The sequence below is a fragment of the Mytilus californianus genome, unplaced genomic scaffold, assembly GCF_021869535.1.
Source record: "Mytilus californianus isolate M0D057914Y unplaced genomic scaffold, xbMytCali1.0.p SCAF_2, whole genome shotgun sequence".
Taxonomy (NCBI): domain Eukaryota; kingdom Metazoa; phylum Mollusca; class Bivalvia; order Mytilida; family Mytilidae; genus Mytilus; species Mytilus californianus.
The window spans coordinates 42,171,445-42,185,439 of record NW_026262668.1 but is presented as its reverse complement, the minus strand read 5'-3'; the positions used below and the strand labels follow the sequence as shown (position 1 = coordinate 42,185,439).

At 32.3% G+C, this 13,995-nt stretch overlaps 1 protein-coding gene across 1 annotated transcript in view; it reads left to right on the top strand.

Annotated features, from left to right (window-relative positions):
- Positions 1-13,995, top strand: part of LOC127728961 (mucin-5AC-like) — a 243,755-nt gene that overhangs the window by 37,114 nt on the left and 192,646 nt on the right. The window contains exons 11-14 of the mRNA XM_052236541.1: positions 767-1,073; positions 9,471-9,641; positions 10,904-11,147; positions 13,567-13,938. Coding sequence (XP_052092501.1) covers positions 767-1,073; positions 9,471-9,641; positions 10,904-11,147; positions 13,567-13,938 — 1,094 coding nt within the window. The remainder of the gene's footprint in view (positions 1-766; positions 1,074-9,470; positions 9,642-10,903; positions 11,148-13,566; positions 13,939-13,995) is intronic.

Sequence of the window (13,995 nt, the reverse complement as noted above, 5' to 3'; positions counted from 1 at the left end):
TTGGTGTAAATCATGCAGGGGTTCAAAAGTGTAGGGGAGAAAAATGAGTGCATGTATTTCGAAGTCAATGTCATAAATACACTTGCCAGCTAAGCAAGGAAAATCTGCAATGTCAAGTATCCATCTGATCTAGATGCAAAAACCTAATAACCGGAACGCAAACGGCAATAGATTTAATATCCGGACCAGACATGTAAAGGGTTAAAGGGTCAATCCTTCCTTGTCACTTCCAAGGAAGACAGTTGTACTAGAGCCAAAAAGAGGACAAATAGACATGTGTCAAACTAAAATTGGTATATTTCAAAATAAAATTAATATATTCCATCAAATGTTTTGTATATCTAGATGAACATTGAATTATCAACAAATCACAAGCTAGTTTAGACAAACTAATTAATTTCATAGGAAATAATCATGATAATAGAGTTCATAATTTCAAATCAAACTACATGTATAAACATGGTATGTGATGAAAGGAATAAAAAAAATTAGGAAAACATTTTTAAAATAGTATAAAATTCCGGGAAAGTTCATTAAACTTGTGGGAAAGTGAATTTTTGATACCAACTTTCCCTTGGAAAGTTATATATGTATAAAAATCCTAGAACACTGAGACTGTCATGTTCAATCCATTTTGTCTTTGGTTCAATATCTTATGTTGATGAATAGATGTTTGATTTGTTTTTGTTCAAATTAAATACACATGTTGATTAATTTAATTCCAGTACTTTAATCAGACATAATTATTTACAATATGATATATTAGGCAGAATTATCAAATGGTATCACAGTTTTATGGGATGGAAGAACAAGGGCTTACATCACAGCACCATCATCATTCTTTAACAAAACCAAAGGATTGTGTGGTACCTATGACAGTAACCAGAAGAATGACTTCAAAACTCTACAGGGTGACATTGAAACTGATGTCAATGAATTTGGTAACAGAATGAGAGTCAATCCTCAGTGTGCTCCAGTTACTATTCCTGCACGTAATCCTTGTGAAGATAATACCCAAAGAAAAACTCAAGCGAAACAGTACTGTGATTACATTTTGCAAGATTTCTTCAAACGTAAGCAGTTAATGCCTTATCTTATAATGTATTTTTATATCAAAGGAAATGTGTTTTTTGTATATATATAGTATGATTTTACAATGACTTCCAATGTCTAAAATGCTATATTTTCCTCTAAAAAATGGTAAATTCAAAATTTTCCTAGACAGGAAGTTTGATAATTTGCTCTCATTCATACCTGTCAACCTCTGAAACTGAAAATGCAGGTCGTCACCTGCATTTAAGAAGAAAATGTCAGGTCATAACGTGTACAAACTTTTCAGTCCAATTTTAGTATTGAGAGTTTTTTTTTATATACTATAACATATACATGTACCACTGAGTTTCTTAAAAATAATCACTTTTATATTTGTTAAGTATATAAATATTTATCATTAATTAAATATCTTTCTAAAGCAATGCCCTCTTATTGTTTTATTCCCACTAGTTTACTTCTTTTTATTAACAATTATTGATTGAAAAGTAACAATCCTCGAATTGTTACTTTTCAATCAAATGTAATGTTTTGATAGCTGTCATTGGCACGGTAAATAAGCAAATTCTAAGTTTTGACTATTCAATTGTTTACCTTTTCAAAGGAAAAACTCTGAGAAAACTGAAAGTATATTTGACTTCTAAATACCAGAAACAATACCGGTCAGAAATACGGGTGAAAACAGGTCATTTTCTGAAATCCCGGGTTATTTGAATACCCAGTGGGTATTTAAAAATTTCCGTGTGAAAGGGGATATTCGCGGGTTTAACCCGCAGAATACGGGTCAGTTGACAGCTATGCTTTCAATTAAATGATTTACAGCTATCAAAACATAATTTTGACACTCTTTTGATTAAAAGGTAATATCAATTTGCTAATTAACTCGTTAATTGTACCACAGAAAGGTTGACATACAATTTTATGTCCTGATTTATAAAACTTGCCGTTTGCAAATATAAATTATCCTATTAGATTCATTTCAAAGCAATTCGAACCTCTTTATACATATCTGTTGAATCGATACAAGACCCTAAACTAAATTTAACCATTTATTTTTGTTGTCTCTTATAATCCATGTGCTCAACAAAATGTAAACAACAGTAAATTCTTCTTTCTCTTTATCTTCCTTCTATGTATAGGAGCACATTTATAGCTATAGCTGATTTCTGATCATAGTTGGGGTTTATAGAATTCATCAATAAAAAATGGTATGAATGAAACAGTTAAAGGGCATTGCTTAAATTGATATTTGATTTATAATGTAACAGGAGAGTATGATTTTAATCAGCAAATCACATTGCGTTTCGTGTACAAAAGACTCATCAGTGATGCTAGAATCAAAACAGTTAAAAAAGGCCAAATAAAGTACGAAATTAAAGAGCATTGATAATCAAAAATTCCAAAAGCAGCTAAGGTAATCTATTCCTGGGGTAGAAAATCCTTAGTATTTAATAAATATTCAAAGTTTGGTAACAGTTAATTAATAAGTTTGACCATATAAGTGATAAGCCATGTTGACACAGAAGTGCCATACCTGTCAACCTCTGAAACTGAAAATGTAGGTCATGACCTGCATTGAAGAAGAAAATCTCAGGTCGTGTACGAACTTTTTCGGTCCAATTTTAGTATTGAAAGTTTTTTTTATATACTATAACATATACATGTACCACTGAGTTTCCTAAAAATAATCACTTTTGTATTTGTTAAGTATATAAATATTTATCATTAATTAAATATCTTTCTAAAGCAATGCCCTTTTATTGTTTTATTCACACTAGTTTACTTCTTTTTATTAATGAAAGTCATAAACTCCTGCTATACATGTAATAAGAAATCAATTTTAGCTAATTTGCTCCTATACACAGGAGGAAGATAAATAGAAAGAAGTTAGTGTGTTTCCTTTAGTGTATATCTAGAGCATATGGATTTGATTTAAAGCTTTTACATTTAAGTGATAACAAAATTATTCTCTCCAACAAGAAATGTATTAAAAGGTTCAAATTGTTTTAAAATGATTTTTACAGGATATTTGATATTTGCAAACTGCAAATCTTTTAATCAGGACATAGAATTGTATGTCAAGCTTGACTGACTTCAAATTTCTGGGGTACAATTAACAAACAATCCTCGAATTGTTACTTTTCAATCAAATGTAATGTTTTGATAGCTGTCATTGGCACGGTAAATAAGCAAATTCTAATTTCAATTGTTTACCTTTTCAAAGGAAAAAAGCAGAGAAAACTGAAAGTATATTTGACTTCTAAATACTGGAAACAATACCGGTCAGAAATACGGGTGAAAACAGGTCATTTTCTGAAATCCCGGGTTATTTGAATACCCAGCGGGTATGTAAAAACCCTGTGTGATGGGGGAAATTCTCGTGTGTAATCTGCACAATACGAGTCAGTTGACAGCCATGGAAGTGCTGATTACTGGGCTGTGATACCCTAGGGGAGGAAACCTCCACCAGCAGTGATATCGTCCCAGTGGTTGTAAATAAATTCATCATAGATACCAAGATTAAAATTGTATACGCCAGACACGTGTTTCGTGTACAACTCATCAGTGACGCTCAAATAAAAAAAGTTAAAAAAAAGCCTAATAAAGTTACATGGCAGCGCCGACTGAGCTAAAGAAGTACTTTCCTAGCTCAGCATCTTATGGCTGACTAAGTATTTACTATTCAAGGAATCAATCCTATCACAATAATAAATAATTAACAAACACAATAAAGTTAAAATGAAAACATGAGTTGAAATTTCGAAAATTTTTCAGAAAATACTTCACATATTGGCCCTTAAATTCTGTGAAAGGAGAAGGTTCATGAAGGGTCTATTTTTGCCCTAAAATTCTGTCAAAGTTAACTTTTAAACATTTGATAACAAAGTATCTCGCATTTACAAATTCAGCAAGCTCTGACCCCAACAGAACAATTATGTTGTTATAATTGTGCACTCAAATGAAGAAAATCATAATTTTGACTAATTTTTGTCTAAACTTTAATAGTTTTTACTTCAGACTACATTGGCCACATGCAAGCACCACCATAGTTTTTTTGTTAAGATGTGTATCCTACTAATATACATCTTTTTATATCAATTTTATTTGGTCGAAGAGGGTGCCTAATTATTTTTAGAAGGAAATAGACCTTGCAAAAGCATTAGAACAGGCAATATCTTACTTTTCAAGCTATCAACATTTGTAAAACAAACAGCAGACAACCAAAGTGTCTAGCTCATGTTAATTTTCATATTTGAGATTGTAAATATAGGTTTTTAACAGGATATTCAAAGGAAAATATCGGTTATTAATTTGGCAATGTATGGTGGCAGGCGGTCGGCTGCCAAACAGTGTCCGTGCAATATCTTGAAAACCCTTTGACTAAATCTTTTCAAATTTAGATATAATGTTTCCTGTGACTAAATGAAGGTCAAGTTCGATTTCACGATTTTAGCTTTTATTGTTGTTGAGTTGTAGACCTTTAAGTAGCGAAAAGTGATACTTAGATTGGTTTTGGCCTTTCCATTTCTGAACCCTACAAAAATTCATTTATTTTTTTTGCTTGATCCCGTTTGGGGGTTCAGATTTGCAAATATCATTTTCATGCATGAAAATCCAGTTTGCTGTCAATCTGACAGCCTTTTGTTACATATGGTATTAAAAAATTGGATTACTGGGGACAATTAAGCCCTTTGTGGCCATACTCCTTTAACATTGTTTAACTTTAGTAGTGAAAATAAAAATTTGGAGACAAAATATGTAAAAATATCTTACAAAAACAAATTCAACAAGCTCTGACACATTAAAACTAGTGTGATGTCATTATGACGTCATAATTGTACAGTCTAATGAAGAAAATAATAATTTTGACTAGTTTTTGCCTGAATTTTGATAGTTTTTGCTTCAAACGAAATTGGCCACATGCAAGGACAGCCATAATTTCCTGTTGCTGTGCTTAGCCTAACTAGCTAATTAGCTTCAGAAAACCAATTGCTAAAATGTTTTACCAAAATTGCTGGTTGATTTCATCTCTACAAACTGACCAACAGTAGGCTGGCAACTGTTTTGCTCATAGCTAGTAAAAGGTGGTTAGTTTGAAGAAAATCCAGTATTAAAAACTCATACTTACAATTCTATAATATTTTAATTCCACATCTGTCATTGAAATTGTATAGATGTATTTCTTGACAAGTATGCCAATTGTAAAGGCAATACATGTATAGTAATTTTTGAATATAGGTAGTTATAATAATGTCCAATTTAAAGTTTTCAAATTATCTCTTTTAAAATGTAAGTTTTCTTTAAATAGTTCAGAGTTGTCTATTAATCAATGTTTAAAAAACGCATAGACATATTTTTTCTCTAGAATATGTTTTCTTGAAGTTTTAAAGGGAGATAAGAATCCAATCACTTATTTATGTCAGATTTATAACAGATTATCTCCCATGAAATCTTATTGACAGCATATTTTTACTTCACATATATTTTAATTAGTGTTGTCAAGGACCGAATATCGAAAACCAAAAACGAAAAATGGTTAACCGGACCTTTTTACAATTTTAATAGATTTGATATAAATGTGTATTGAAATCATTAATAAATTTTGTACAACTTAAAAATGATCGTCGTGGTAATTAATTTGACAGATCAATTGTCCAGTATTTATATTGATTGCTATTGTTAATCCCAAAAACATAAAATTAATTAGAACAAAGACAACTTGTCTCTCAAGCTCGGGGCAAGATCTTAAGTAAACATAATTAGCATACATGTATTTTGAACAGTAAGCCGATTAAATTTTACGATTTATTCATTATTTCATTTTTGATTTAATATTGTGTAGACCTACATCTTAATCTGCCACCTCCATCGTTCATGTCTTTGGCATACTTTAAACAAAATGCAGACTCAAAAATAGTGAAATGCAAATCAACGTGAATGAAATTAATGTATACTGGATGGTACGAGTAACACGCTTAATCATTTCTAATTGAAACACTCCATATCATTTTCTGAGACATCAGAGAAAATGAAACAATCACCAGTTTCAGACATTTTCAATTTGACGAGATCAAGATTTTCATCTTCTCAATCTGAAGTTATTAAAACGTCTTAGTATACGGTAGTATTGGATTATTAAAAGTAAAACTTCACCAGGAATGCTCACAGCCAAGCCTTATAATGCTGAAGGATACACTTCAATTTATCGTATCATAAAAATGTACATTTGTAGGGTACTATAGATAAGACTTTTAAACAACAACTTAACTACTGGTGAGCCGGTTATTCATTCAAAAGATTATACAAGCAACCGGTTAGGCAAAACTGTTCGATTTAACAACACTACTTTTAATGAATATTACATGTTTTAATTCAAGTTGACCTGTTAAATAGAAAATATTCTAAAAGGAAAAGTTTGAAAAATTTAGACTTGAAAATTACATAGCAATACAAAACTATAAAAAATAAAATACACATCTTTATAATTTGAATGACAGATGTGGAAAATAAATCTTATAGGATTGTAAGTATCATTTTTAGCTCACCTGGCCCATAGGGCCAAGTGAGCTTTCCTCATCACTTGGCGTCCGTCATCCAGTATCGTCCATCGTTGTGCGTTGTCTTCGTCTGTTAACTTTTACAAAAATCTTCTCTGAAACTACTGGGCTAAATCTTACCAAACTTGGACACAAGCATCATTGGGGTATCTAGTTTAAGAAAATGTATCCGATGATCCCACCATCAACCAACATGGCTAAAAATAGAACATAGGGGTAAAATGCAAGTTTTGTCTATTATCTTGAAAACTGCTTTGAATGGAGAAAATCTGACAGGAGCAAAAATGTTCAGAATGATGAGATCTACATGATGTTTGTTGCCTTAAAAACTGTCAGACTACTTCTTATAGGAGTTATTGCCCTTTAATGACAAATTTATCCAATGTTTTGTGTTTTTATACGACCAAAAATTTTTGCGGTTGTATATTGGTATGACGTTGGCGTCGGCGTCATTGTCGTCGTCATCCGAAGACACATTGGTTTTCACACAATTACTTTAGTTTAAGTGAATGGATCTCTATGAAATTTTACCATAAGGTTCAATACCACAAAAGGAAGGTTGGGATTGATTTTGGGGGTTATGGTACCAACATTTAATGAATTAGGGGTCAAAAAGGGGCCAAAAATAAGCATTTTTGTAACTTCCAGACAATAACTTGTGTGTTAGTGTATGGATCTCTCTGACATTGTACCACAAGGTTCCATATCACAAAGGGAATGCTGGGATTGATTTTGGGGGTAATTGTCTCAAAATTTTAGGAATTAGGGGCCAAAAAAGAGGCAAAAAACAAGCATTTTTCTAGTTTCATGACAATAACTTGTGTGTAAGTGTATGGATCTTTATGAAATTGTACTACAAGGTTCCATATCACAAAGGGAAAGCTGGAATTGAGTTTGGGGGTAATTGCCCTAAATTGTTTATGAATAAAGGGGCCAAAAAGGGGCCAAAAATAAGCATTTTTCTAGTTTCCAGACAATAACTTGTGTTCAAGTGTATGGATCTCTCTGAAATTGTTATGGTACCAACAGTTTAGGAATTAGGGGCCAAAAACAAGCATTTTTTTGAGTTTTTGCCGAATATCTTAAAAACTTATAATAGATAGATAGAAACTTAAAAGAGGAAAAATCATCAAGACAAGATCTACAAATAATTTAACTGACCAAAATCGTTAGTCGACTACGTATTGAAGTTACTGCCCTTTAATGACAATTTTTCCCATTTTTTTGCATTTTTGTCTATTATCTTGAAAACTAAAAAAAAAGACAGATAGAAACTTTAAATAGAAAAAAATGATCAGCAAGACAAGATCTACAAACAAGCCATAATAGTTGAAATCTTCAGTCTACTCTTTGTAGGAGTTATTGCCCTTTAATGATAATTTTTACGATTTTATTTTGCACATTTTGCCTATTATCTTAAAAACTGTAAAAATATAAATAGAAACTTTAAAATGGAAAAATGATCAGCAGATGAGATCTTCAAATATGTCAACATGACTGAACTTGTCAGTTAACTCTTAAAATAGTTCTTCCTGTTTAATGATGATTTTTACTAAAAAGTGTCCATTGTTGAAGATGCAGGTGAGCGACATGGGCTCTTTAGAGCCTCTAGTAATTACACTGCACTTGCTTCATACTAACACCTTTTCACTAGCTATGAGCTAAACTGATTTACCATTTGATCAGTTTGTAGAGATGAGTTCAAACTGCAATTTGGTAAAATATTTAAGCAATTGGTGTTGTGAAAGGATGCCTTTAGGATAAACACTGTAAGATGTGTATCTAACCCATATTCAACTTTTTAGAACAATTTTATTTGGTGGAAAAGCGTGCAGGGCTAATTGTTTTTTGGAAGGAAACAGACCTCACAAATGCATAAAAACAGGCAATTTGGCTAAAAACTTGTGAAATATCATCCTTTTAAAGCTGATTACATTGTTAAAACAAACAACAGACAACAAGTGTTTAGTTTATCTAAATTTGCATATTTAAGATCGAAAATATAGGTTTTTAGATATAGTATTTATTTATAAGTTTGATTAGTTTCAATTTTGGAGCCAATTTAAGGCTGTAATGGCCATACTCCTTTACGTGATAGCAAATGCTATGGGAAACTTTGCTCTGCAGTAAAGTATGAAAAGAGTATCTTAATGGACAGAATCTTTTAAATAAGGGTATTGTTTACACCTGGAAGGAAGGGTGAAATGTGCTTGACTGATGCTGATAGTGAACAACAACAAGTTTAAAGTAATTTGGACTTTTTGAATGTTTAATTTTTATGACTTTTGGAAGAAGATTGAAATAAATGTAGATAAGTGAGTAACAAAGCGTGCAAGAAATTAACAGCACTTAATAGTTGTGACTGAGAGTGATAAAACTAATATAGATATATAGGATAACTTATTTGTCCCTTGATCATTTTCTTTTAATCACTTAATCTCCAATTGATTCTCAAGCGTTTGATTAGATAAAATAGTGCCATTTCCTTTTTGCCCTGGACTCTTTAAGACAAATCTACCAGTCTGCTGTAACTACAGGTCTAGGCAAAAACCGAAAAGCTGTATTATTAATTACGATGAAAAAACAGAATATTTTGAAACAATAAACCAAAAAAGCAATATTATAACCATTGAAAAAAATGTGTGAGAATGTGTGTATTGTGTGTAAAAACACGAAATTGTGTGCACTATGAGTGATGAAAACAATGAGCGTAACAGTTTAAAAATGTGTGAGTTTGGCAACTTTTGCTAATAAACCAAAATCATAATGTTTGTTTATAGCAAATTGAGCAGTGTACATGCTTATTGGACAGGTGCCATTTGCATATGATCTGTTATAAATTTTTATTTTTGTTTTATAAAGCATGTCATAGCAAAGTTGATGCAACCAGTTTCCATGAAGATTGTATGTATGACATGTGTGCCTGTACAGAGAACCTTAGAGACTGTTTGTGCCCAATGATTGGAGAGTATGCCAAACAGTGTGCAGCTATGGGTGTTCAGGTCTTGTGGAGAAACCATATTCCAGAATGCCGTAAGTCAAGAATGAACTTAAGTTTTACAAACACTATCCAGATTGGAATTTTGATAGCTGTTTGATATCATTATATGGATTTCTGTAGAAATAGTGACCAGGTATTGAAAAGTATTGTTTTAGTATTGTTAATGTCAGATGTTGAATTTAATGGAGAGTCTAATGTTTTATAATACTAACACATTCATGAAGTTTTACTATTAAATCTTACAATATTTACCACAAATAACTTCCAAATAGCATAAAATTTATGGCAGCATTTGCACTTGTGAATGTGGCAAATTAAAAGAAAAGAGAATAATTTGTAACAAAAATACCATACATATTATTGACAACACAAAAACTGCACTCTACTAATAGGGCACTTACATCTTCACTTATCTGTTTCAACATATCTTCCTTTACACCTTTTATTTATCACATCATTTGTATGGTTCCCATTCATGTGCAAATTAAGTTCAGCTGGTACCCTTTGAATATCTAAGTGAGTAAATTTTGCCTTGCTGTCCCTAGAAAGTACTTTGCCTGTCAGGATAGCAGGAAATGTAAATTAAGGTCACAATTTAATAATAAATCAAACTACAAACACAAAGTTAGTTAACATTGTCATTCAATTTTTTTTTTAAATATGTTATAGAGCTGTTTACTTGTACTTGTATTATTTTTGCAGATTTCTGATAAGAATTAAGCTTTAAGGGTTATGTTTCAAAATTAAAAATCACAAGTGAATCCAGAAATTTTTTAATTTGGGTTGTTAAGGAAATTGGTGTTTCCTGTGATATGGATTATTTGATTGTAATTTACATTTCTTTCAAGCAATTGGCAGACACATATCAATATCTTGGGATTCAATCAAAATGGCAGACCAAAAACTCAAGGCAGATGACAACCATGGCTTGAAAATTTTGCCCTTAAGTTTTTGTTGTCTACAGATATAGTTCTTCTTATTTTGAGTTTATTACTCCATTTTTTTTCTTCACTTTTTAATTTCTTTTTTCTGTTTTCCTGGTTTGAACATGCCAGAAGAGACCAAGATTGACATTAAATTGTTATTATTGAATACTATTGGTGAAGTCTGCACTGGGGGGCTGTCTAAATTCAACTGTTGTGTGTTAGCTCTTGCCAAGACGCAGAACAGCAATGTATTGCTGTTCCTTTTACATATTGTGTATTGCCTAATATTTCAGGGGTCTTCTATCTTAGTTTATCAACTTATTACCAATTCTTCAACAAATGATATTGTTGTTATTTAAAATTGTTAGAAATCCCATGCAATGGTGGACAGGTTTACCAGGTGTGTCCTAACGAATGTGTTCGTACCTGCAGTAACATTGCACAAGATCAATACTGTGTGCAGTCTAAAGAATGTGCTGAAGGATGTGGCTGTCCTGCCAATCACACACTAAATGATGAAGGAGAATGTATAGCAATAGCAGAATGCCCATGTTTATTCAGTGGAAATGAGTATCCAGCTGGATTCCTCACAAAAATGGATGATAAAATATGGTTTGTTTGGTAGTAGTAGGAATACCGGGCATCTGTCTATCCGTCCGTCTGGTCTTGTTAGCGCTCTCATGTGTACAGTTCTCCGAAAATCAGTGCTGATCAATTATTTTAAAAGAGTTATGCCCCTTGGAAACATTAATTATATTTATTATATGGAATCCATATTGCATCGTTAGCGCTCTCATGTGTACAATTCTTGCCAGATTTTAATATGACCGCAAAAAATTTTTTGCGTCGTATAATGCTATGGTGTCGTCGTCGGCATCGTCCAAGACACATTTGGTTTCAGGACAATAACTTTAGTTTAAGTGAATGGATCTCTAAGAAATTTTACCAGAAGGTTCAATACCACAACAGGAAGGTTGGGATTAATTTTGGGGGTTATGGTACCAACAGTTTAGGAATTATGGGCCAAAAAGGGGCCAAAAACAAGCATTTTTGTAGTTTCTGGACAATAACTTGTGTGTTAGTGTATAGATCCCTCAGAAATTGTACCACAAGGTTCCATATCACAAAGGGAAGGCTGGGATTGAGTTTGGGGGTAATTGCCCAACAGTTCAGGAATTAGGGGCAAAAAAGAGGCCAAAAACAAGCATTTTTCTAGTTTCCAGACAGTAACTTGAGTTTAAGTGTATGGATCTGTCTAAAATTGTACTACAAGGTTCCATACCACAAAAGGAAGGCTGGGATTAATTTAGGGGTAATTTCTCCAAGGGAGAGGGGGTTCAAAAAGTTTGGAGGGATTTTTTTTCCAATTTTTTTGGGGGGTTCATATTTTTTTTCTTCAAAATTTTTGAAATTTCAAATGATTGCACATTATTGCGCAATAGCAAGAAATCGTCAATTGCACAGTATTGCGCAATAGCAAGAAATCTTCAATTGCACAGTATTGCGCAATAGCACAGTATTGTTCAATACCTCAGTATTGGGCAATAGCAAGAAATCTTCAATTGCACAATATTGCGCAATAGCAAGAAATCTTCAATTGCACAGTATTGCACAATCGCAAGAAATCTTCAATTACACAGTATTGCGCAATAGCATAGTATTGCGCAACAACAAAGTATTGTGCAATAGCAAGAAATCTTTAATTATACAGTATTGTGCAATAGCAAGAAATTTTCAAATTAGTCCATATTAAGGTTTGAAGGGTCTAAAATTAAACTTTGTTTGATTTCAACTAAAATTAAATTTTTGGTGTTTTTTTATATGCTGAATCTAACCATGTTGTTAGATTTTGGATATCAGACCATTCTAGGTAGATTAAATGTCCCATTTCAAATTTTTAAGATCTTTGACCACATTTATTTTGTGTCAGAAACCTATATTATGTCAAAAATTTGATCACAATCCAAATTCAGACAGTATCAAGCTTGAATATTGTGTCCAAACCTACCCCAACTGTTCAGGCTTAGACCTCTGTGGTCGTATCTGGCTGCGCTCAGCGAAGCATTTCATTATGAAACTTATATCATAAGTTTATATTAGCAATGTCTGGACAAGTTCGAAAATCAGTGCCAATCAATTATTTTTAAAAGAGTTATGCCCCTTGAAAATATTGATTATATGGAAAATTGCATCGTTAGCACTCTCATGTGTACAATTCTTGCCAGATTTTTATGAAACTTATATCATGGGTTTATATTAGCAATGTCTCAAACAAATTTGAAAATCAGTGCCGATCAATTGTTTCTTAAAGAGTTATGTCCCTTGGAAATATTGATTATATGGAAAATTGCATTGTTAGCGCTGTCATGTGTACAATTCTTGTCAGAATTTTACGAAACTTATATCATAGGTTTATATCAGCAATGTCTTTGACACTTTCGAAAATAAGTGCTGATCAAATATTTTTAACGAGTTATGCCCTTGGAAAAATTAATTATAACTGAAATTGTATTGCATTTGCTCTCAAGCCTTCATTTCTCTAAGATATTTATAAATTGTTTCAAAGAACCAAAAAAAAAGTGTTTTTTTTTTGTTTTGTTATTGCCCTTGTACCTTTGATAGATGAAATAAGTGCAACACGGGGGACATTGGAACTCTGTTATTTTATTAATGATTAAATGGGTAAAACCCTGTCTGAAGTTGTAAACATAGTTCATAGTGTGTTTGCTGATATTCCATGTATGGCCCTATGCATGTAGTCAAACCTGCATGGGGATCTTTCCAGTCTTAACAGTTGTTAGATTTCCTTGGACACTTAAATTCATGGATAAAGCCATCCATGATAACCACAAAAATTGGTACCCCACGAATATAAGTACTTTCACAGTATCTGTAAATGAAAAAAAAAAAAATATTATGTATCATTAATAAAATGCCTATTTTGTCATCCGTGAATGAATCTTTGAATTGCAAGAATGAGCATTTAAAATATAGTAAATAGATATCTCATACTTGTATGTTATCCTTATAGCACTTGTAGAGATTCCAGATGGGAATGTACAGTCATCCCAACCATCAAAGCTGTGACAGTAACTGTCATTGGAAATGGAACTCAACCTCCACCAACTGTAAATCCATTCATGCCAGTTGTGCAAGATATCTGTGATGCTAAACAGTTCCAGGAATACACCAAATGCTTGCCAGAATGTCCTGTTACCTGTCAGAACATGCATGACACCACTACAACATGTCCTGCGCCAACAAGCTGTACTGCAGGATGTAAATGTATGGATGAATATGTTTTGGAAGGAAAACAGTGTGTCAAGCCATCAGCCTGTCCATGTTATCATGGAGGGAAAGCTTACTTTGAAGGGCAGAAGATCCAGATGGATTGTAATGAATGGTAAATTGTTCAATTACAATTTGAATTGTCAGATTTTTTTTAACTCTATGAAATTTT